Raw genomic sequence first — 21440 nt, 5'->3', positions numbered from 1 at the left:
CTCAGGAGGGGAGTCACATGGATTGGCGTTAATATATTGCTCCTTGAGCTTGGCAGGCAGGTTTCTTCAGGACTCTGTTTGCTCTTACTCCCTTTGTGCATCACATTCATTGCACAAGAATCAGATCAATGTGTTTTGTGGGCATAATCCTTAAGCTAGTAAGACTGAAAGACACCAAAGTAAACTACCCCAGGACTGATTTCCCAAACCCTATAGCTTATTTCATTTCACTACGTAATGAGAAAAGGAACAAACAGGGCATCTAAAAGTGAATGTCATAGTTCAGACTGCTTGGGCAACAATGTATTTAACACAATCCATGCAAAAGTGAAGGGGAACAATCTGAATTGACAGCTTGTATGGCAGGATGGGAAATCTCACTTCCCAAAAGGAAGCACGCCCAGTATTTGATTTAAAAGGCATCCTGGATGCAGAGACTCCTAGTTCTTCAGGGCAAAAAAGTGAGCAGAGGATGAGTTGGGAAACATAATGCAAGCAGCAGCAAATAATTAGAAAAGGGTACCCAAATAGCCACTGAAAAAGCCAGTGCTCAGAGCAGCATAAGAAAGTATGGGCAGAACATTTTCAATTGCAGTCACAACTAGTAACCTACTCCTGAATAAATCTAAGCCCTCAACCCACTTCTTTATCCATCTGTAAACAGTTCATCAAAAGCATGATGGAAGGCAACACATTATAGGACCTCATGCCCCATCTCTCTCTCTCTCTGCCTATTGCCTAGGGCCCAAGCTTGTAACTGGACCATTAGGTGGACTCCTTTGGCTAAGCGTATCCCTCCAGAGCACACTACCTGTTTGGCTTGCTTCCAAGATTCTTCCCACTGTTTTATTGTGCTGTTAGCTTCATCTAATTCCTGCCGCAACCTGGCCAACTCTGCAGCACCTGGACCTGACAGAAACGCAGGCGAGGTACTGGGTGAAAAACTTCCAGAAGCAAAGTGTTCCCATATGCTGCTGTTCATTCCATTTAAACCTGTTTCATGCAGAGACAGGGAGTAAAAGTGTTATGTCACACATTTTTGGCATACCCTTTTCCTTGCCCAACAGTACTTCGGAAAAAGAATAAAGTGATCTCTAGCCATTTCATTTCCTTCTATGTTTATCCTGTTCAATCTTTCACAGGGCAGTAACACACCTGGGAACTCTGCATGCCCCAACATGTTCATCTGACACTTTTGGCTTTAAAGGGGATGAGGAGGAATGGAGGCCTGATCAATATTTCCTAACTGAACAAGGGAAGATGTGTGGCATTCTTGGGGAAAGAGGACCCTGTGTAATGCATTCAACCCACAACTGGCAGGAGAGACAGGGCAAAGACTGATGCAGAACCCAGGGCAAATGCCTGCAACTCAGACAGAAAACTCCAGCACTTTCAAACCAGATATGCAGGAAAGTCTTAGTGCAGGCATACACTTGATTCAGCATTTATGGACACTTAAGAAACATGACATTCATCCCTTAGTTATTACTTCATTCATCAATGTAATTAGGTTGTGTGTTTTCACAGCTGCAATTTAGCTCTAAAAGTATGCTGAAGGTTCTCTCTTGTTAAATTTTTTTTATCACAATCTCTTCATTTTTTTCAGATTAAAACACTGGCTCTGATTATCCATATACTTTACAGAATAACTTACTATTTCAGTATTTTGGACATTCTGTTTTTAACCATAATGAATTAATCAGTGCAAACAGTCTTATATAATTGTGAGCACCCAGAGTTGGGTCCTTGCCGCTTTAATTCAAATATTAACTAAGAAACCAGCTCATCACATGTGAGCAATCTGGCAATGACTGAATTCTCAGAATAAAAGCAGATAATCTAATTTTAACTTTAAAAAAAAGAGTTGCCACGTGCAATAAATTTTACAGAAGGAACAGAAAAGATGTAGCTTTCCTTATGGCGTTGGACTGCAGCTCCTATCAGACCAGACCCGAATAGCCAATGCCAATTATGGAATTCGCAGTCCAATTCTTCATGACATTTTCCACTGCCGCTTTAAAGCATTCAACTAAAACTGTGGAGTAATGTGGCAGACAAGTGCTCAGGGGGGAAAAGTCTGTATATTCATCAGAGAAGAGATCCTGTCTTATTTTCCTGTTCACCATACATTCACTGACAAAACTCTCTAAGGATTTGAGCCGCCTTATAGGATATCTCACCAGATAAATTAGCTGAAATCAACTCAATAGTTCACAGTTTCTACTGTTGTTCTATAAGAAATCACACATAAAAATTACTTGCTTTGCAGAGGCAACTTTAGATTTTCCTTTAAACAAAGTCTGCACAGCATCAAGGACTGGTTTTTCTACCTTTCAGCCAGAATGCTGTGCATCTTTCTCTAAGTATATTCACATAAAGTAAGGTGCATCAAACGGAAAGCTTAGACTAAAAATTAGAATACTATTCTTAAGTGTTTTTGTTTGAAAAAATGTATCTTTAAAACATGGCTTGGCTTCAACTGTTAGACCTGGGCACTCTTCTTAATGAAGTTGCATCATTAAGAAGCATCACAAATGGAAACCGATTTTGATTCCAGACGCAGGCTAGTAATACATTTGGACACAACAGAGAAGCCATGTCAAGTATGTCCATGACTGTAAAACAAGATTCAAACCATTAAAAAGATCTGCTTCTGAAAATACCGTATTTTTTAGACTCATTCCCAATACTTTGATTTGCTATCATGTTACTGCTGACACTGGTTTTTACACAAGCAGGCTTTCTATGTTTTTGTGCAGAAATGAAAATTGTATAGCAAAACTGCTCACAGAAAATAGACTTTCCATTGATTGGTAGTCTAATGAGAATCAATAATGCAATCTCATATGCCTCCTCAGAGGTAAGTCCCAGTTGGTTCAATGGGACACACTCCCAAGGAAAAGGCAAAAAGCTGCAGCCGTGATGTTTTTGTTCAACAGGGTGCGCTCACACACTTATTAGCCAGAGGTCCTATATGAAGGAAGTCATGGGTGGTGCAAACAGAGCACACACACACATGGTATCTTTCTTTGGAAGGGGAGAGATTATCCAAACCAGGTACTATGTATATGTACAGAAACACTTACTGCAAACATTATTATAATTTTAGCTCTTGGTAAGCCCTGGGAACTAGCTGAAGGGTAGATTTAATTTACTGAACTAACAAAAGCAAGAATACACATTTTTGTATTGCTTGCAATATTATTTATTTATTTGGAAAATGGTTATGCCATACTCTCTCACTCAAAAAACAAGGCTACTGCAGTCATGTAGGTCTCTCACAGCATGTCTACAGCATCTCTAGCTGGTTAAGTGTGTAAGCAGCACCCTTGAGGTAATTAAAATGAGACTGAGTAGGTTGCCAGTATATAAACTACGGCTTCCTTTTGTACAAAGCAGGTGATTAAACAGATGTAATAAGACAAATGTGAATAAAACACGAAAAAGCAATGGGTTTTTAGCCTTTCTGCTCTTTCAATACTCATTTTCTGTATCCACTCATGTCCTATGTATCATATCTCAATTGTGAGTGCTTCTGGACAAGGACACCATCCTCCTGCCTCTTTCATGCAATAGAGGCGGGGGGGGGGGGGGAGATCTGATTGACATCATTTTCTACTTTGTATCCATTGTTTCTGACTTTCCCCCCCTCCTTTAAAATAAATGTATTGGGAAAGAAAAGACAGAAATACTGCACAAATACTGCATATAGCTTCCATTTGATTGGTACAAATGGAAGCTATATGCTTCCTTTAGCAGCAACAGCTTCACATTGTACAATAGTGGCAGGCAATAACAGAGCCCTCTAACCTTTTTGCACCCATCTCATTACTTCTATCCCTGCTGTATAATGCTGGTGATTTAAAAAAAAAAGTGTGGCATGCACACATCCAGCTTCTGAGGCTAACAGTGCTTCCAAAGGTGTTTCAGAGTACTTTAGACATATTCTGGAATTTCTGACAGCTCAGAAGAACAGTAAGGATCCACTAATAGTTAATATTTGCATTAACTGTTAACTTCTCATGAGCTTTACATATTTTATTTTTTAGGATTTGGATTGCAAACAAAGTACCAAGGAGTGCTATCTTTGGCAGAGGAAAAGAGCTTTAAGGTCAACAGCAATAATTAGAGGCTATGTGGAACATTGTTAGAGTGTGTATGCGTGTGTATGGGAGGAGGTCTTATGCTCATTTTACAAAGGCTATGGCTGCTACTGGAGCAAACTAAATATGGATGGCAGGGTGTTCCATATAAGTACAAGGCTTCTCTCCACCCCCCCACCCCCCGCCGCCCCCGAATGGTAAAATGCCCTGGTTTTATTAAGGCTTCCTTAACTAGAGTCAATGCTTGATCCCAGAGCCTGATTTGAACACTAAAGCCCAGTCCAAGTACAGCTGAAACAACAATAAAGTGGGAAGGTTGTTAAGGATTCAGAGTGTACATTTCACTCTCTGTTGAGTTTTCCTAGGGTAAACCTGATGTTATGGGCAGAAATGGAACACTGAACTCTTGCTATACTTTTATTATCAGGATTTATGTGGAGTTTTTTTTTTTTTTTACATACATGATATTCATGATTAAACTTCCAATGTACTTCGTACTGGTGGTCAACATTTGGTATTGATAACTGAGTAGGTAATACTAATAGGGGCTGTTCAAAAAAATAAATATGTGAAGCTAATAGTTGATGCACATATTGTTGTGGTTTTTTAAACAAATGGTCATAGCTCTTCTAAACTGTTACAAACATAATAACTTACGTTATACAAATGTTGATTAATTGAGCTCAGTGTTATCCACCATGCGTGGTAGCCTCTCCAGAGTTTTAAACTGGAGTTTTCCCCAGTCTCTGTTGTTTGGTTATCCCAAGATGCTGAACCCTTTTGTCTTATCCTGAGCCTCTGTTATTTTCTGTGCGTGCAAACCAGATTTCACTGAGATATGTATGAATCCATCTTTCTTTTAAGAGCTGTGTGGTCACAACTTATGTTAGGTGGCAACACAGAATGTGGACATTCAAATGAAAGTTAAGATAAAAAGAAAATACTTACATGGTATAGACAGGTATGTACATGTTAACATGCATGCTCTCACATACAGAGTGGGCATTTACCTAATGATCCATGAGAAGCTGATGTCCCCAGGAATGTGTTTTCAGATTGGCTTAAGTGTCCCTGGGGCTGATGGAGGAAATGCGATGATAAGCTGACCGGTGGAGAAGGAGAGGCAGAGTGAAAGGAGGCAGAACTTCCAAGGGAACCTGGGATATTTACAGGAGCAGAACTTTGCAGCAAACTCCCACCTGGACAAAGAACACACAGAAAGGATGGGAATGCAGAAGCCATGAGTTATGAGTGGAAACACAGCACAGGAATTTGAACAGCAGGTGTTTGCTTCACTCTCTGCACCAGTAAAACGATGGGGGAGTCCAGGGTCTTCCTTTATTTTATTTCTCTTGTTTCCTACAGCAGAAGCAATCTCCGAAATGTTTCTCTGGCCAAGGATGATAAAAACAGAAACACCCTTGCTGGAAGTTATCTGGGTAAAATAGGGCATCAAAGTCAGAGCTCTAATACAGAGAGGGCCTTTAAGAGTCCAGGGGGAAATCCCAAGAGATTATTTAGCTAGCTGTCTCCACATGACAATATACTAATGTACATTTAAACCTAGTGATTGTATTCACTATTATGTTTCCTAGTTTAGGAGGCTGCCTTGTTTTGTTGGAAAATAAAACATCAAGTGATGTTAACACAGAGCATCATTAAGATTCTTTTTTGAGAAAAAAGGAAAAACCATAAGAATTATGTGACAAAATTTTTCAAGACTATTATCTGAATTAAAGAGTATCTCCTCTACTATGCCATATTATCATGCCAAAGATATTCTTACAAAGCCAACTCATTCATTCACATACAAGTGACAAAAGTATATTCTTAACTGTCCCTTAAAAAGCAGGAGGGGGGGGGGGAGTAACTTCTTAATTATCAACGTAATTTTGCCAAGGGATAAACTACAATTTAAATGATGTAAATGTCACTTTTAATGCATGCGCAAACAGCCCACACAAGAGGAAGTTGTCCTAGCAGATCCAGTCACTGATTTTAAACACCATAATGATTTCTGTTATATTCACAGAAAAGCAAACGAGGGAATTGTTTTCCTATTTGAACAATAGCAGTAGCATGGAAATACAAGAACCTCAGATTTCATTCTTTTAAATTTCAGGCTTTGTCCCTGATACTTCAAAGCCTAAGATATGAACATTAGTAACTTTGGGTTTGGAAATTAGCCTGGGTTTATCATGACAATTTCAGGACTCCTACATTAGACATTATTCCATATTCTTTTTCCAGCTAAGAATAATTATAGGACTGGATAGGAGCAACTACATTTTCTTATAACAATCCAGTGAAGTTGTGATAACAGACTGACTTTGCAGGAGCAATAAACCTGGGGTTTTCAACCAGTTTTTCCTCATTCTTTTAAAAAAAAGTGGTTAGCTTGATGGGAGCCAAGCCTGTGCCTAGACTACAGGAAATACATAATCTGGCACATATTCTGACTCATACTGGTCTTATGGGGTCTTCAATGACTACTGTTTCTAATGAATTTTCAAATGGTTCTTTGTCAAAATTAGCTTGGGCATAAATGTTCAAAGACAAATCAGAGTTATCTTGTGTGAGATACTGTCCCTGTAGAGGAGAACCAGTTTTTGAGAAAGCTGACTCTATCACTTGGACTGTATTAGGAAGATCTTTTGATCTGTGCAACTGCTCAAATATAAAACAATGCTGAGGCTGAGATGTGGTGGAACAAAACTGTATGTTGGGAGAAGGCCACTGCAGGTTCTTTTGCAATGGTTCTGCAACATCAGATATTGGTAAGGATGAGGTTCAAGCTGGTGGAGATGCTCCTAAGAGACCAATGGTTCAGACAGCAGTGAATGGTAACAGTAAGCCAGGCATCCACCAAATCACATGTGGTTTCGACTCACAAAGGACCACCTGGATCAATAAATCATAGGATTCTTACAACAGGGGCACATATGTTGTAAAATTGAATTTCAACTGAACAACCAGAGACACACACAAAGAAAGGACACTGGTTTGAAATGACCACAAACACATGATGAGATACATATGCGATAGTTTGTCAATGTGTGGCGATAATGCCTTGCCATGATCCTGTGACAGCAGAACAGTGATACCAATCCAATTTCTTTCCAGTTATTTGAAAATAACTTTTGCCCGCCACCCTCCATTAGATATTTTTGTCATAATTTGGTGAGCATTTTTGGTATGGTACTGTTAAGGTACTATAAAGCAAAATAAGCCACACCTGTTTCATAAACATAACTGGGATGTCTGAAACTGGTGGCTTAAATTTCCAGTCTGCTAGCCAATGAAGGCCCTTTGACTCCAAGGTCTCCCATTGGCCACCAACCAACATACAAAATTAGGGCTGGTTCTGAGAGCTTGTTAGGCCACTTCAGCCAGCTGGTGGGGCAAAACCCTGCTTGGCAGAAGATCAAAGAAAGCTCTGTTGCTTTCATGTACCTATCATGATGCCACTCGTGTGGGGCACCGAGCTGCTGTCAAATGTCTTCTCCAGGGCAGCCACTCCGAATTCGTTCAGGTCCAGGTCATCCAAGGCAGACTCTGCCAGACAGAGGCACCAATTATATATTACAAAAAGGACCAACAACTTCAAGGGATAGGGAAGCCCAAAGAGCCAACATGCAGAGATGCCACTGCTCTGGACTGGAGTAACTACTGGGCCCTACTTCCCACTGCACAACACTGCCACTGGCCATCAGCAGTGATCTAAATGAGGCCACTTTTCCCAGTGTTTTTTGCTGCCTGATTTGAACTCTAAACATCTTTCAGCATCTGGTTCCTCCCTCTGACTAATATCAGAAATAACACTTATATAAACAAGATCACTCCTGGGATACTTAACTTTGGGCAGGAATGCACCCAATGACAGATTTGATGTCAAGTGCCCATCCCAGTCCACCTTGGTGCCCATGATTCATGGTAAGTGGACTTTCCTCTTTTTAGGAAATCCACAGTTGAGCAGTGATTTTGACTGTAATTCAGTGATGGAAAAGATAGGCAGTAGGAATGAGGAGCAGGTATGGCAGTGGAAGTAAGGGAATTGAGTGTGGCAGTCAGGTGAAGGGCTTTGGGAAAAGGAGGCAGGGAAGGAATCAGCATACCCTAGGCAAGCAGGCAATAGCCAGCAGTGACCCAATGGCTTGGCGATATAGCATGAATATTGCTAGTTTGGAATGAGATGGAGTAAGCCTGCTTGGGATCTCCCCTCGTGCTAATCCTACCCAATTAATTATGTTTAGTAAATGTGCCCCGTTGGTATAATCTTTAGGAAATGGTAATGGCTTGTATTATATTTATGATATTCAATGTTATTCTAGAAATGAGGGATCGTAAAATAGATGACAGACAATTTTATATACTGAACACAGATGCTCCCCACCCAATGCTTCACAATGTCTAGTCTTTCATAATTTTCCCCTTAAAGACAATGTTTGAGTGTTTGGCTAGTTTATAAAATAACTTCCAATCTCCACAGTAATTCTCTGTAGAGATCCTATTTGAAATGCATTCCGGACCCTAATCGGTGGTAAAAAAAATCCTTAGTTCTCCTCCCCAATCCCCACTTTAAGTTTCAAGAGCAAAGGCAGTTTTCTGTAACAGAATATTAACAGTTAACAACAGTCATATGATATTTCAAGAATAAAAGGCCACTATCAACGGAAGCTACATATGTATCTACTCTTCTAAAATAAATATAAGGGAGGAGGGGAGAGATGTGCATAGGGAGAAAATATATTTAAAAACCTTTCCTACACAATTTGTAATCTCCTTGGGAGATCTACAAATTTAAATGTGATTGCATCCACCCTTTGAAGTGGAGCATAAACGGTGCATTTAAGGGATAAACTGGACATTGACTTGTCTTGGATGTATACAGATGAGAGTTTCGTCCTTGCAATATTTGTGAGAACCGGCGCTCAGTCACAGATTATACCTGTCACATGACTGACAGTTTAGTCCTGGATCAGGTTTGTGATCTGTGAATTTAGCAAGCATAAAGTAAGATGTAGGACAGCAAGCAAGTTCCACACACATACCCATGCACACACAACTCATGATCTCCCATTCACCAGCTTGTTACATCTTTACAGAATTCAAAAATCATGAAATTAACTAACAGCTCTTATATTTGTTCCAAATTTGTAATGTTACAAAAGAGATCATATTTCAAATAAAAGATTAGCAATTTCAATGTTATAAAAGAGCTTATACTTCAAATAAAACATTACTTCAAAGAGTAAAAAGCACACAAAGACTCCTCTAAGTCTCTAGGAATATAAGATGTTTGTCCTATCTCCCAGAGCTCTATACATGCCTTGCTGAGTCCCTCTGCCCAGTGAGAAAGCATGCATGGGCGTTATTATTACCTATTACAGATTCCACCGTGTCACTAGTTGGGTAGAATGGAAGAGCATTGGCATTCATGCCTGGGACACTGCTGGTGCCTGCTGGACTTGGTGGTGTTGCTGCCAAACTCGAAGTGATACTAGAGGAGATGCTCGATGTCAATGGGCTGCCAACAGGAAGAATCCCCAATATATCCTGAAAAAGGAAGGCATGCTCAGTAAACTGGGTAAAGCCTCCTAAATGAGGAACACATACAGACAAGCCTAACCATAAGACTGGAAAGGTGTATATTTATACTATGGTCACAAAGGTAAATAATACTTTCAATATATGTATTTACCTAAATAAAGAAGTTGCGTAAATAGAACTAAGCTTTATCCCATTTACTTCTGTAGCCCAATCTGTACTGAGAAATTTAATTTGATGCCTATCTACTTCACATCTGTATAGGCCTGAAAACTAATTTCCTTAAACACTTAGTACACTACAATAATTTGATCAAGCTTGTTTGGGCTTCCACAGATCCAAGGGGAATCCACAGAAAAGCTTGCACTGAAACATTAAGAAACGGACTACAATCCCTTTGGAGCAACATACCTGTTTGGGTTGTAATAGAGGTTGCTCTTGAGTTCTGTGTTCCAAGGAATGGGATTTTATCTTGGCCTGCTGCAGTAAATGGAAGATAGCAACACATGAGAGATCACTTTGAAATGGCTGCTAGTTTCTGACAAAGCCACGAGATTCTTGAAAAACCTTTGCTATTTTACTGCCCTCAATATGATTCAAATCCATAAACTGAGAAAGAAGAGTACTAAACCAAAAAAGATAGACAGAAAGGAAGAAAAAGCAAAGAGCAAGAAATATTTCCAGTGTAATTAATATGGATGACAAAGGCCACCTATACAGTAATCTTATTTCTAAGTAATCAAATGCAATATAACACCTTGAGTCCCCATATCAGGAGAAAGATGTTATAAAAAAATAAAGTAGATAAACTAAATACTACATTTTATACTCTTCATGTAATGGGTTTAGGAATGAAAATGGTCTGGAAAAAATCTGATCTATGTCTAAATATGGAAAACCTAGAAATTTACAAAAACAAAGGTGAAATGATCTCCTTTTACTGCATATTTCTTTACATGATGTGACTTGGAACTGCTGGATTACCATTATTCATCTACTGCGGGACATTCTGTAGCAACAGTTTGTATTTGACTACATACAAGCCTAAACCGATTTACAATTACTGAAGAGAGACTATACATACAAAGTCAGTATTTGAAGGTATGCTTTCATGTTACTGCAAGGTCGTAATTAAAGGCTTGTGATGACATGATAAAACTTTATACCATCTTATGGTACTGTGGCACTTGTTTACTTAATTAACATTGAATTTAAAAATAAAATCCTTAAATACATATCTCTTTTTCTCCTTCAAGCCCTCTTCACTCAATGTTACTCTTATTTCTCCCTCCCCCCAGCACCCCTAATTTTGAATAAAAGTGCTGGCTTCCAATGTAATTTTGTAAGAATGCTTTAGACCTGTGGGCCGGAAGCAGCCTTCAAGGTCATTTACCCGGCTCCCGCCCTAAATTTTAGACCAGGGGTCCTCAAACTTTTTAAACAGAGGGCCAGGTCACAGTCCCTCAAACTGTTGGAGGGCCGAATTATAATTTGAAAAAAAGCATGAATGAATTCCTATGCACACTGCACATATCTTATTTGTAGTGCAAAAAACACTTAAAAACAATACGATAATTAAAATGAAGAACAATTTCAACAAATATAAACTTATTAGTATTTTAATGGGAAGTGTAGGCCTGCTTTTGACTGATGAGATAGGATTGTTCTTGTTTTTGTGTGTTTTCAAGTCATTTCAGACTTAGGTTGATCCAGAGTGAAGGCCGGGTAAATGACCTTGGAGGGCCTTATCCGGCCCTTGGGCCTTAGTTCGAGGACCCCTGTTTTAGACTTAAGGTTACTCTAAGTCTGAAACGACTTGAAGGCACAGAACAACTTGACTATCTCATAAGTCAAAAGCACTTCCCATTGAAATACTGGTAAGTTTGTGTTGGTTAAAATTGTTCATTTTAGATACTGTATTCTTTTTTCATTTTTTTTGCATGACAAATAAGATATGTACAGTATGCCTAGGAATTTGTTTGTATTTTTTCCAACCATAGTTTGGCCTCCCAACAGTCTGAGGAACCGTGAACCGTCCCTTGGCATAAAAAAGTTGAGGATCCCTGCCTTAGTGTCTATCCAGTGCATGCAGGAGTCCAATAAAATATGATGACAAAATAAAGTCTTCAAATTACCCAGCTTTCTATCAAAAGAAATATACAACCCTCAGCATTTTGTCTTCTTTTCAGAAGTGGCAACACTTCTGAGTAGGAGTCAAAGCAGTCATCATACAGTAATGGAGACTTCAGATATTTGTAATTGTTCAAAACCCAATAAGAAGTCAAGAACACTTGGTTGCCTCTTTCCAATATTTTCCTCATACCTGGCATTTGAAACTTTTTAGGTAATCTGCTCCAACCAGGTCTTCTCGTTCAAATCCAGGTGCCTTCTTGTAGCTGCTGGCTGCAGTTACGGGATCCGATGGAAAGCCAATGCTTTCTAAACTATGGGGTTTTCCAATGGCACCAGGAGGAGACCCACATATATTAGACGGGCTTCCAAGAGTGCTATTTCTACAGAGAATCTAACAAAAGAGGGGAAGCAATACAGGTCACACCGCAAAAGGGCTTACATGTACAATTACTGATTCATAATGCTATAACGTTCTATCTGTGCTACTGCAGAAGGCCTTCACTGGAGAAACTTCCACTCAACTACGTTAGCTGAGAACAAAGAATCACTTCAGGTTTCATTTAAGGCATTCTTGCTCTATTTCAGAAAAGTCAATACAGCACTAGAGCAACAGTATCCTGAACCTACTGACAGCACACCTTCTTGCCACATCCTACAGTTATCATGACTGAACAAAGTTCTTAGTGGTCCCTTGTGTGAGATTTAGAAAGTGCCACTGTCACCAAAATCCCGGTGTGGATTTCTAGTAAGAGATCTAATTGATCCTCAGAATAGCCAAACTCTATGTTTCAATTTTATAAATTGTTTATAGTTCTCATACTTGAGGAACATGTATCAAAATGTGTAGCTAATTTCCGTTTCAGGAAACAGTATGTGTTGGGGAAAAACTTGTGGCTGAACCAAATCTCTACCTGTAGATTTGTTAACATGGATCCTCTGCATCTTTCCCTCCATTCTTTTGAAAAGGAAAGATCAAATCTTAAGAAGTTCTATGCTCAAGACCATGCTCTGTGCATGTATAACTGAGATTACAAGAAATTTCAAAGCCATAAAAAAGCAAGTTTTCCAGTTTGTTCGTTTATAATTAAAACAACCTTGATTTTAAAAAACCCTGAAGAATGAAATTAGTCTTTTCCTGATTTTTTCAGTTTTCCCCTTGAATCCTCTCCTCTTTAATGATTGCTCTTTGAAATACAGTACTCCTCCTGCCCCAATGGGTTATCCGTGAGGAATAAGCACCTGTACTTACCATGTTTAATGAAAAAATGCAGATAATGGTGACTGAATGACTTCTAGTGGAAGCTTGCTTGCACAACCTCAGGTCTCCAGGTGTTTTGGACACCAGTTCCCAGAATTACTGACCACTGGACAAGCTATTTAAGGCTTCTGCGAGTTAAGAGCCCCACACACTTGGAGGGCCACAGGTGGAGCAGGCCTAGCATAGAGTATTGCTGTTGGACCTATGAAATGCCTAGCAAATGTATTTTGTCAGATGCAAGCAAATAAAACTGTGGGTACCAATCCTACCCATATGTGGGGTACTGCTGAACGACACCTATGGGGCTGCATCAAATAAGACTAATTGATGGCAGAATGCTACAAGAAAACTTTTCAGTCAACCAACATAGGATATGTAATGCCCTCTCCTTCCCTGCAGTGAGAGAAGATACTTACTGTAGTAGACGTTGGGCTAGTTGGAAGAGTTCCTGGTTTATTCCATACCTATAGTGCAATGACAAAACCAAATATAAGCTAAGAGACATGTGCTATTTATTCCAACAGTGTATTTAGCTCCTAACTAAAATCAATTAGTTAACTGAAATGTGCTTGTGGGGTACATAGAGTCCACAAGAGTGGTGAAAGTGTAGGCAAATGTGTATTTCAGTATGGTGCAGGAATCATAGGTTCCTGAAATGCACCCAAGTATTACAATTTACTCACCAAAAAGCAAAAGGTAAAAAGCTAGAGCTTTCCACTAGGTAGCAGAAAGTCTGATTTTAAAATATAGCTTGATATAATTCACTAGGAACATGTAAGACTACTATGGAACAATTAGAGCTTATTACTAGCACAAACAAGAAAACAGAAGGCATGATACCAGGCCAAATGTTACAAAAACATAAGCAATCAAGATTTATTTGGGGAGTAGTTAAATTGCAATTATTTACAAACAGATGTGTCAGATTGAATCTAAAACAACAGAGTACAACATTCTCAGTAGAGACGACACTTTTCCATTGTTCTAAGAACAGCTTATCCCAGAAAGAGAAAAGAAAAGAAAAAAGTATGGCAAGAATTTGCAAGGGTTTGACTAAAGAACATTTCCCAAATGACACAGATTCTAAGAAGAAAGTATCACATCAATTTTACATTTTCAGACAAAAGCCATATGACAGTTTGGAAATGATTTTAAGTCAGTTTAAAGCAGTTCAGCTTGTTTAATCCAGTTTAAAACTTGCAACTGTGATTTAAGTCTGTACCATTATTCTCCCTCAAAAATCTGAGGGAACAGATGGAAACCCAATTTTTACATTCCCTCACACTGCCTTTAGGGAAAAATATACAAAGAGGTCACCTAAACGTAAGTCTTTTAGTTAGGTTACTCTAAAAATATCTATATTTAGAGAGGTGTGTATACTGTGCACTGGCAAAATGTGGAGATCAAGACCTTTGTAACAGCTCTACGTACATTGCTAAGGTCAGGAGCTTGTGGACTAGAAGGGCTGACAGGAACAGAATCACCTGCTGCAGAGGGCATATACATTACAGGGCCAGTTTGTGTTGGGCTAGAAACAGCTGACGTTGGTTGTAATTCTTCACTAAGTGGAGGTTCTGTAAATGATACAAAAAAGAAGATAAAAAGAAATTCAGCATCCAGACAAATGGATTGCACAACTTAGATGAGAGCAGAAGCTGCACACATCTAGAACACAAATCTCACTGCTGCATATCCCTAATTTGTAGCCATCTACAAATAGGCATACATGTAAAAAGAAGTCACCATAAGACCAATTGAGAGTCTACACAATACCTCTTGGTTTTTCCGGTAAGGGAATTCATAAGAAATGGCATACAGAACCATGCATCCCTAAGAGTGGCTTTAATGAGGATGGCCATCTCTAACATTTCACAATTGTTTCTGGGAACAGCTTGTTAATGATTAACTAGCATTCTGTTTCTAAAACACATTCACTCAGACACAACTTGTAATTTATTTTTTTTTCTAACTCAGTGGTTCTCAATCTGTGGATCCCCGGGTGTTTTGGCCTACAACTCCCACAAATCTCCGCCAGTTTACTAGCTGTTAGGATTTCTGAGAGTTGAAGGTCAAAACATCTGGGGACCCACAGGTTGCGAACCACTGTTTTAACTGCACATACACACCTAAGCTTTACCTCTCCAGATGTTTTGGACTTTAGCTCCTGAAAGCCTGACAGAAAGGCTAGTGGTGAATACTTCTGGGGGATGACATTCAAAAACACTGGAGAGCCAAAGACCAATACCACTGATTGACATATCAGCCACATCCTACCTTTCCAGCAAAAATGAACAAGATGCTTGTAGAAAGTCACTGAGCAAGGAAACAGGTCTCCCCTTCTTTTTACCCCCCTCACTCCAGTTTTCAAAACTGTGAGTTCTGTTTACTCACCAGTCTTTTGGAAAGGAACAGCTGGAAAATTGCCATTGTCTCCTTAAACAATGGGAATTTTTTTTAAAAAAGCATCCAGCCCAAACATCTGTAAAATCAAAAACTGCAGCAAAAACCTGAGAACAAACTGATAATGAGATTGGGATTGTGAAGATATCCATATATTGTTGAACCTGAACTGCCAGTAATCCTCGTAATTGGTGATGCAGACTATGGCTACAGGGACATGTAACCCAAGAGCATAAGGCAGGCTGCATGTTTCCCATCCCTGCTCTATAATAGGCAATTGGAAAGAACCAGACAAAATCAGGTGTTCTTTTATTATTTTCCTAAAAGTGACTGACAGAAAGTAAACCAATCCACAGTTGTTGGTTTTATGATCTGCCATCTTGCCTGGATTAAGAATCAGTTTCCTCACCCCCTCATCCAACCAAAAATCACTTTTGGATACTGGATCAAGAGTCCACATCTTGATGTGTGGAAGAAAACAAGTAACTCTGAGCACTGTCTGTATATTGATGGTACATCAGCCTGTACCTACAAGCAAAATTGAAAAGCAACATTTCCAGAACTTTTGTAGCCATGGAGAAAAATGGCCCCCCAAAATACACAGGCTGGATACGTTTTCTCACAACAAAGAAGTATACAATTCTAGATAGGCTAAATACCTTAGAAAAATATTTATTGCCCCTCTAAAAGACATCTGCTTCTCCATAGCATTACTCTGCTATTTCAAGAACATTTATCAAAAATGTTTTTCTTTAGGCAGGAGTGATTCTCTAAGACTTTTTGTTGAAAACGACATATAGGGTTTTGTTCCTATCTTGTCTTGGTTTCAGTGCTGAAAGAATATCAAGGCAAATACTACAGGAGAAAGCTTGGGTGCAAATGTAAATTATCTGCACCAAAACACTGACAATTCCTTAACTAGCCACTGGATGTCACTTCTGCTTTGACAAAGTACACTCAGAGAAAATACCATTTGGTGGTTAAAGAAGGCTTTAAAAAGTTATGGTCACTTTATGTAAAATAAAATGTACTAGCTATTATCTTGGAGGCTTTCCCATGACTTGGGGTGGATGAGTGGAAAGCAGTAGTTAATTGTTTTGTTTTATGTTTGCTTTTTGCTTGATCCAACAAGCAAATGACACTCAAATAGAGGGATGCATGCATCTGTCCATTTCAGTTTGGTCTTTTCGTCCACTGCTTGGATTTACAGTCTCATGCTCATTTTTATGCTATTTTCCCTTGTATGTCCCACTCAAAATATGCATTTTGTATATTTTGTTTTGATTGATGAAATTCAAAGAAGGGAAAACACTGCAAGATTAATGTACTTGCAGTACATTTGATTAGGTAAAAGCACATTAGATAAACTCAAATTAAATTATAAATCTAACACTTCCATTCTGAACCCACTGCCAAGACTTTACTGTTATAGAAAAGCCTACATACGTTCTACGTGTGCAAAGGCACAGAAAGGTCCTCGGGGACAGCTGCCAGACTGTTGCATGTCATTACATTTTGTTGATTTGTAAATCTGGAAAATAAAACAAACAGTAGACTATGTCAAAAGGGAACCGACCAGATTTAGTCATCTGTTACATGCTTTTAAATAGAGAGAATTACATCAGGAAATTCACCATGTGATGTTCCTCCAGTTAAGCTTTAACTGTACAGTTAAGAGTCCTCCTGATGGATTATACTGATTGAATTATGCAAACTTAAGCATTTTTTTTGGACACTGGGCAAGGAGGCATATAAGTACCACTTTGTGCAATAAATCCCAATTTTGGGATGAAAGTGGAGTGTTTGATTGATTGATTCATTCATTCTACAGCAGTGTGGCAAGCTCTTGCTTTAACCGAAAATGCTACTGATTGAGCGCTAGAGGGAGAGTGTTGCCATTCTGTCACATGGCTGGCAGCCATTATTCTCCCAGGCTTCTATGTAAGTACCAGGTGGAGATTTATATTCTGCCAGCTTTAAATAGGATCTCGGTCTATGTGTCTGTTCCAGCATCTGATTTCACATCATTACCATGGAAACAATACATCAATACATTCAAGAAGATCAACAGCACAATCCCATTTCTGTTTACTCAAAAGTACATTCAATGGTACTTACTTGCAGAAACATGCAAATAGCAGGGGCAAGCAATCTCCAGAGTACCAAGGCTATAAATGCCCTTCACCGGACCTCAGAACTCTCTCCCTCCTCATGACCACTTCCTTTAACAAAAATGGCCTTCTTATTTATTTATTTATTTATTTAATTTATTTATTTGCTTTATTTCTATACCGCGTTTTTCAGCCTAATTAGGCGACTCAATGCGGTTTACACAGTGCAAGTTATCACAACAATAGACAATTAAAACACATCATACACAATAGCAAAATCAACAATTATTATCAATTCATGATGCCTCCTACCCCCTAGAGTAGTTCTATTCAAAGACAAAGTCCCTGGACCGGTGATGGACCATGAGCTATTGACTGCCTGTTCCTAAAGTATTTCCAAGAATGACAGCCCAATGGACATGAATTTAATGCTCCTGACACACTGAAGAAATTTGATAGCCTGATAAGCAGTGCTCTACAGGGACATTTTTGTCAAGATTTTAATTCTTCAAAATCCATTTTAGACTGGAGCAGCGCACTCCCCTTTCTACCCATATTAAAAGTGTCTGAACGCTCATGAGCTCAAGTATTTCAGCATTCTAAATCTTGGTTTCCTTTACAATGTGAGAAATAGTACAATTTACTAGCTCCTCAATCGCAACATCCCTCTACATGCCTGGCCAGGCTCACACCTGAAAGGATGCCAACTCTTACCTCTGGATGAAATTGCTGCTCTGTGCGGGTGTGACAGTACTGGCATGCATCGCCATTGTCACACTTACTAGGATCGCCCCACTCATCTCCATGTTTCACACTAGGACATGGGGAGGATCTGATGAAACAACAAGGCAATAGATCAGAATCAGAAGACAAAGTCTTACTTGGTGACATCCAATAGACTTTCTCCTGGAAAGGGACTTGGTATCTACTGTTTCCTAAAATTCTTGCCATTAAATTCTTTATCTTGTATTACCATTACTTTCTGCTATACAGATACCTGTGTGACTGGTGCCCATGGTTTCACCTATTGGCATCTAACAAAATATGCCCTCTCTAGGAATCTTCTAGATCCTCAAAGTGATTTCATGGTATACTTCTGCCGGAAGTTACCACTGAATGACATTTGAGAGCCCAACAAATTGTTGTCTAAGAATGTAATAGTTCCTTTAAGGTAACTATGGTAACTTCTAGCAAAAAGTCATTTATTTCAATAGGTTGTTGTAGGTTTTTTCGGGCTATATGGTCATGGTCTAGAAAAAACCTACAACACAGTGATTCCGCCATGAAAGCCTTCGACAATACATTTCAATAGGGTTTCCTATTATCCATAGTTTCCTTTTTCCACAGTAAGTTTGAGAACTTATCTACATCCTTCCCCAAAGATGTGAAAGATTTTATTTCATTATCCAAGTTTATGTGTAAATGATTTCAGCTCAGATTGAATTACCATATTTCTTCAATTCTAAGATGCCATACATAGATTGTAAGATGCACACTAACTTCAATACCAATAAAAGAGTTTTATTTTTATATAAGGAAAGCACCTGTGATTCTAAGATCCATTCTATTTTAGAGGAAAGTGCGTCTTAGAATTGAAGAAATGGGGTAATAGGTTTCAAGGATACAGCTGAGTCAGAGAGTGGGAGTTTAAATCATTTCCCAGAACAGAGCATGTATTCCTTGTTATTTCCATAGAAGAAACCTCACATAGAAGCGGAAAACATGATGAAAAATCAAGTTTTTGAGAATTTTTACCTTTTGTATTTATTTGTTTTTTTCTGTGTCAGGAGCGACTTTTTAAGTGGAAGCCAGTGATTGCTATTCTGAAAACTATAACAGTATCATATTGTTTGGGTAACAGTAACTGAGCCATCATAGTGTTGTGGGTTTGAATGTTGGACTAAAATTCCAGAAGATGGTTAAACCCAAACAACCTTGGGCAAATCACTCTCTCAGCCTAAGTAGATGACAAGGGCAAATGTCCTCTGAATAAATACTGGGTTTTTGGAATCAACTTGAAAGCATGAAATGACTGAACTAATCCCCAGAATTTAATTCCAAAGTGACTTCAGTGTGCCTATCTGGATTTATAGATGAAGAACTACAAACTAGAAGATGTTATTGGTAGAGGCCCACTTGTAACAAAAGATGGCCACATAACCATTCCTTACTTATTTATCTCTATACTATTTCATGTATGTCTTAAACAAAAGGAAAGCACCACATGGTGCATTCATCCTAAGCATATCCTAGGGCAGGATCTTTTGCAGATTTGATCCATCTAAAACCCAGTTGATTTGTAGTATACCCTACTTTTTTGAGTTTGGATTAAAATTACTGCTCAAATTAAACCCTTCGTTCTGTGTCGCTTTGAGTGGAGAGAAAAAGCGGGCATAAATAAACATAATAATAAACATAATAATAATAATAATAATAATAATAATAATAATGTCAGGTCTAACTTCAGGACTGGAAGTACTGTACCTGTACTTATGTTTCCTAGGGCTTCGTCTTCTATCTTTGCTATTATGATAATAAGGGCAGGCATAACCTTGGCGACAGAGACGTGGGGGCTTCTTACATTGTTCTGTTTTATAGTTTCCCAAAACGTACGTTGTGTCTGCGAAGACAAATGTGACCTCTTAATGCAAGAAGACAGCAATATTGCTTCCTAAATGAAGACCCCAGATTGAAGAGGAATGGGCAGTCCAAGAACAATGGACACCCATTTAAGATCCTACACAACTCACCTTGCCACCTTGGCTCTTCACTCAGTATTTTCTCTATCATAGCATGGCTAGCGGCAACTGCAGACTGACCCTCTATGCCACCCTCTGATGTAGTCTGGCCATTCTGCAAAGCTTCCATGGCCTGAAGCTCCCTTAGGGAACAGAGTTATATGAACAAAAGGCAGACAGAGAAGATTCAGAGAAGGAGATGTGTCTACTAGATAGGAACTGCCACAATTGCAGGAATTCCCACACATTACAAAAAAAAATGACAACCACCCTTTAAGAGATTCAAGAATCACATGAGAGCCCTGCCCTCCCACCATTCTGAAGACAAACTAATTGCTTAGCCAAGATGCATTGATACAACTGATTTTCCACTGTTGCTTCATCAATTCCTTCTTCAAAACACACATCCGGCTACACACAGAAACACAATACTCTGTGAGGAGTAAGATTCTAATTGGACTCCCTAAAGATCCTCCCAGCCTAGTTTCTAGAATACATACTACTACTACTCCCATTCAACAGAAATTCAATTAAACCATTTCGCATCAAGTATTCCCATTTTCACAAAAATGATCTTCACTAGATAAATAGAACCACCAACAAATACAATACTTAATTCCTTTCTTAACATTTCAACTGAAGTCTTAAATTGTGATTGTTCACAATGTCTCTAATTTAATGTCCCTTTTTTCTGTAAAGATGCTTTTCCATGTAACAAGAACAGCTGATTTCTAACTTCATATAATTTGTATTAACTTGAAGCCCACCAAGAGCACTGAAATATGGGAAGCATCTCCTTTACTAATCATGTCATCTCCCTGTGGTTTCACATATGCTTGTTGGTGATCAGAGTTCTCATACTAGTACCTGTTGTCAAACATCTATACTGGTCCTAACTTTCAAAGCTTAGCCTTAACTTCCAAAGTTTTCAGGTTACTTATATAATAATCCAGTTCTGAGAAAGCAAGGACAAAGTCACACATTTCTTCTTCTTTTATTTTTTTTTAAAGAAAAACACCCTGGAAAGGTGGTTTTTCATAATCAATTGGTGATAGAGATACACTTGATAGAAAGCTAGGGAAATGGGTTCATTATTTTCCTAGCCATCTGGTAAGCACTATGAGACTTCAATGAAAATCTTTTGATAAGA

The 21440-nt window shown here is 38.8% G+C and overlaps 1 protein-coding gene across 3 annotated transcripts in view; it reads right to left on the bottom strand.

Moving 5' to 3' along the window:
- The window catches only part of UNK (unk zinc finger), a 61427-nt gene that overhangs the window by 8128 nt on the left and 31859 nt on the right, over positions 1–21440 (bottom strand). The window contains exons 4-15 of one of the 3 annotated variants that reach the window (XM_060764657.2): positions 20303–20433; positions 20037–20172; positions 18267–18384; positions 16888–16972; positions 14473–14615; positions 13458–13505; positions 11974–12174; positions 10062–10130; positions 9485–9659; positions 7557–7658; positions 5114–5302; positions 812–993 (exon numbers count right to left, since the gene is read on the bottom strand). In XM_060764657.2, coding sequence (XP_060620640.2) covers positions 812–993; positions 5114–5302; positions 7557–7658; positions 9485–9659; positions 10062–10130; positions 11974–12174; positions 13458–13505; positions 14473–14615; positions 16888–16972; positions 18267–18384; positions 20037–20172; positions 20303–20433 — 1579 coding nt within the window. The remainder of the gene's footprint in view (positions 1–811; positions 994–5113; positions 5303–7556; positions 7659–9484; positions 9660–10061; positions 10131–11973; positions 12175–13457; positions 13506–14472; positions 14616–16887; positions 16973–18266; positions 18385–20036; positions 20173–20302; positions 20434–21440) is intronic. The other 2 variants (XM_060764659.2, XM_060764658.2) reach the window with 2 other exon arrangements.

This window comes from Anolis sagrei, chromosome 2 (assembly GCF_037176765.1).
Source record: "Anolis sagrei isolate rAnoSag1 chromosome 2, rAnoSag1.mat, whole genome shotgun sequence".
Lineage (NCBI taxonomy): Eukaryota > Metazoa > Chordata > Lepidosauria > Squamata > Dactyloidae > Anolis > Anolis sagrei.
The sequence above is the reverse complement of the archived record's forward strand: the minus strand, read 5'-3'. Positions and strand labels throughout refer to the sequence as shown.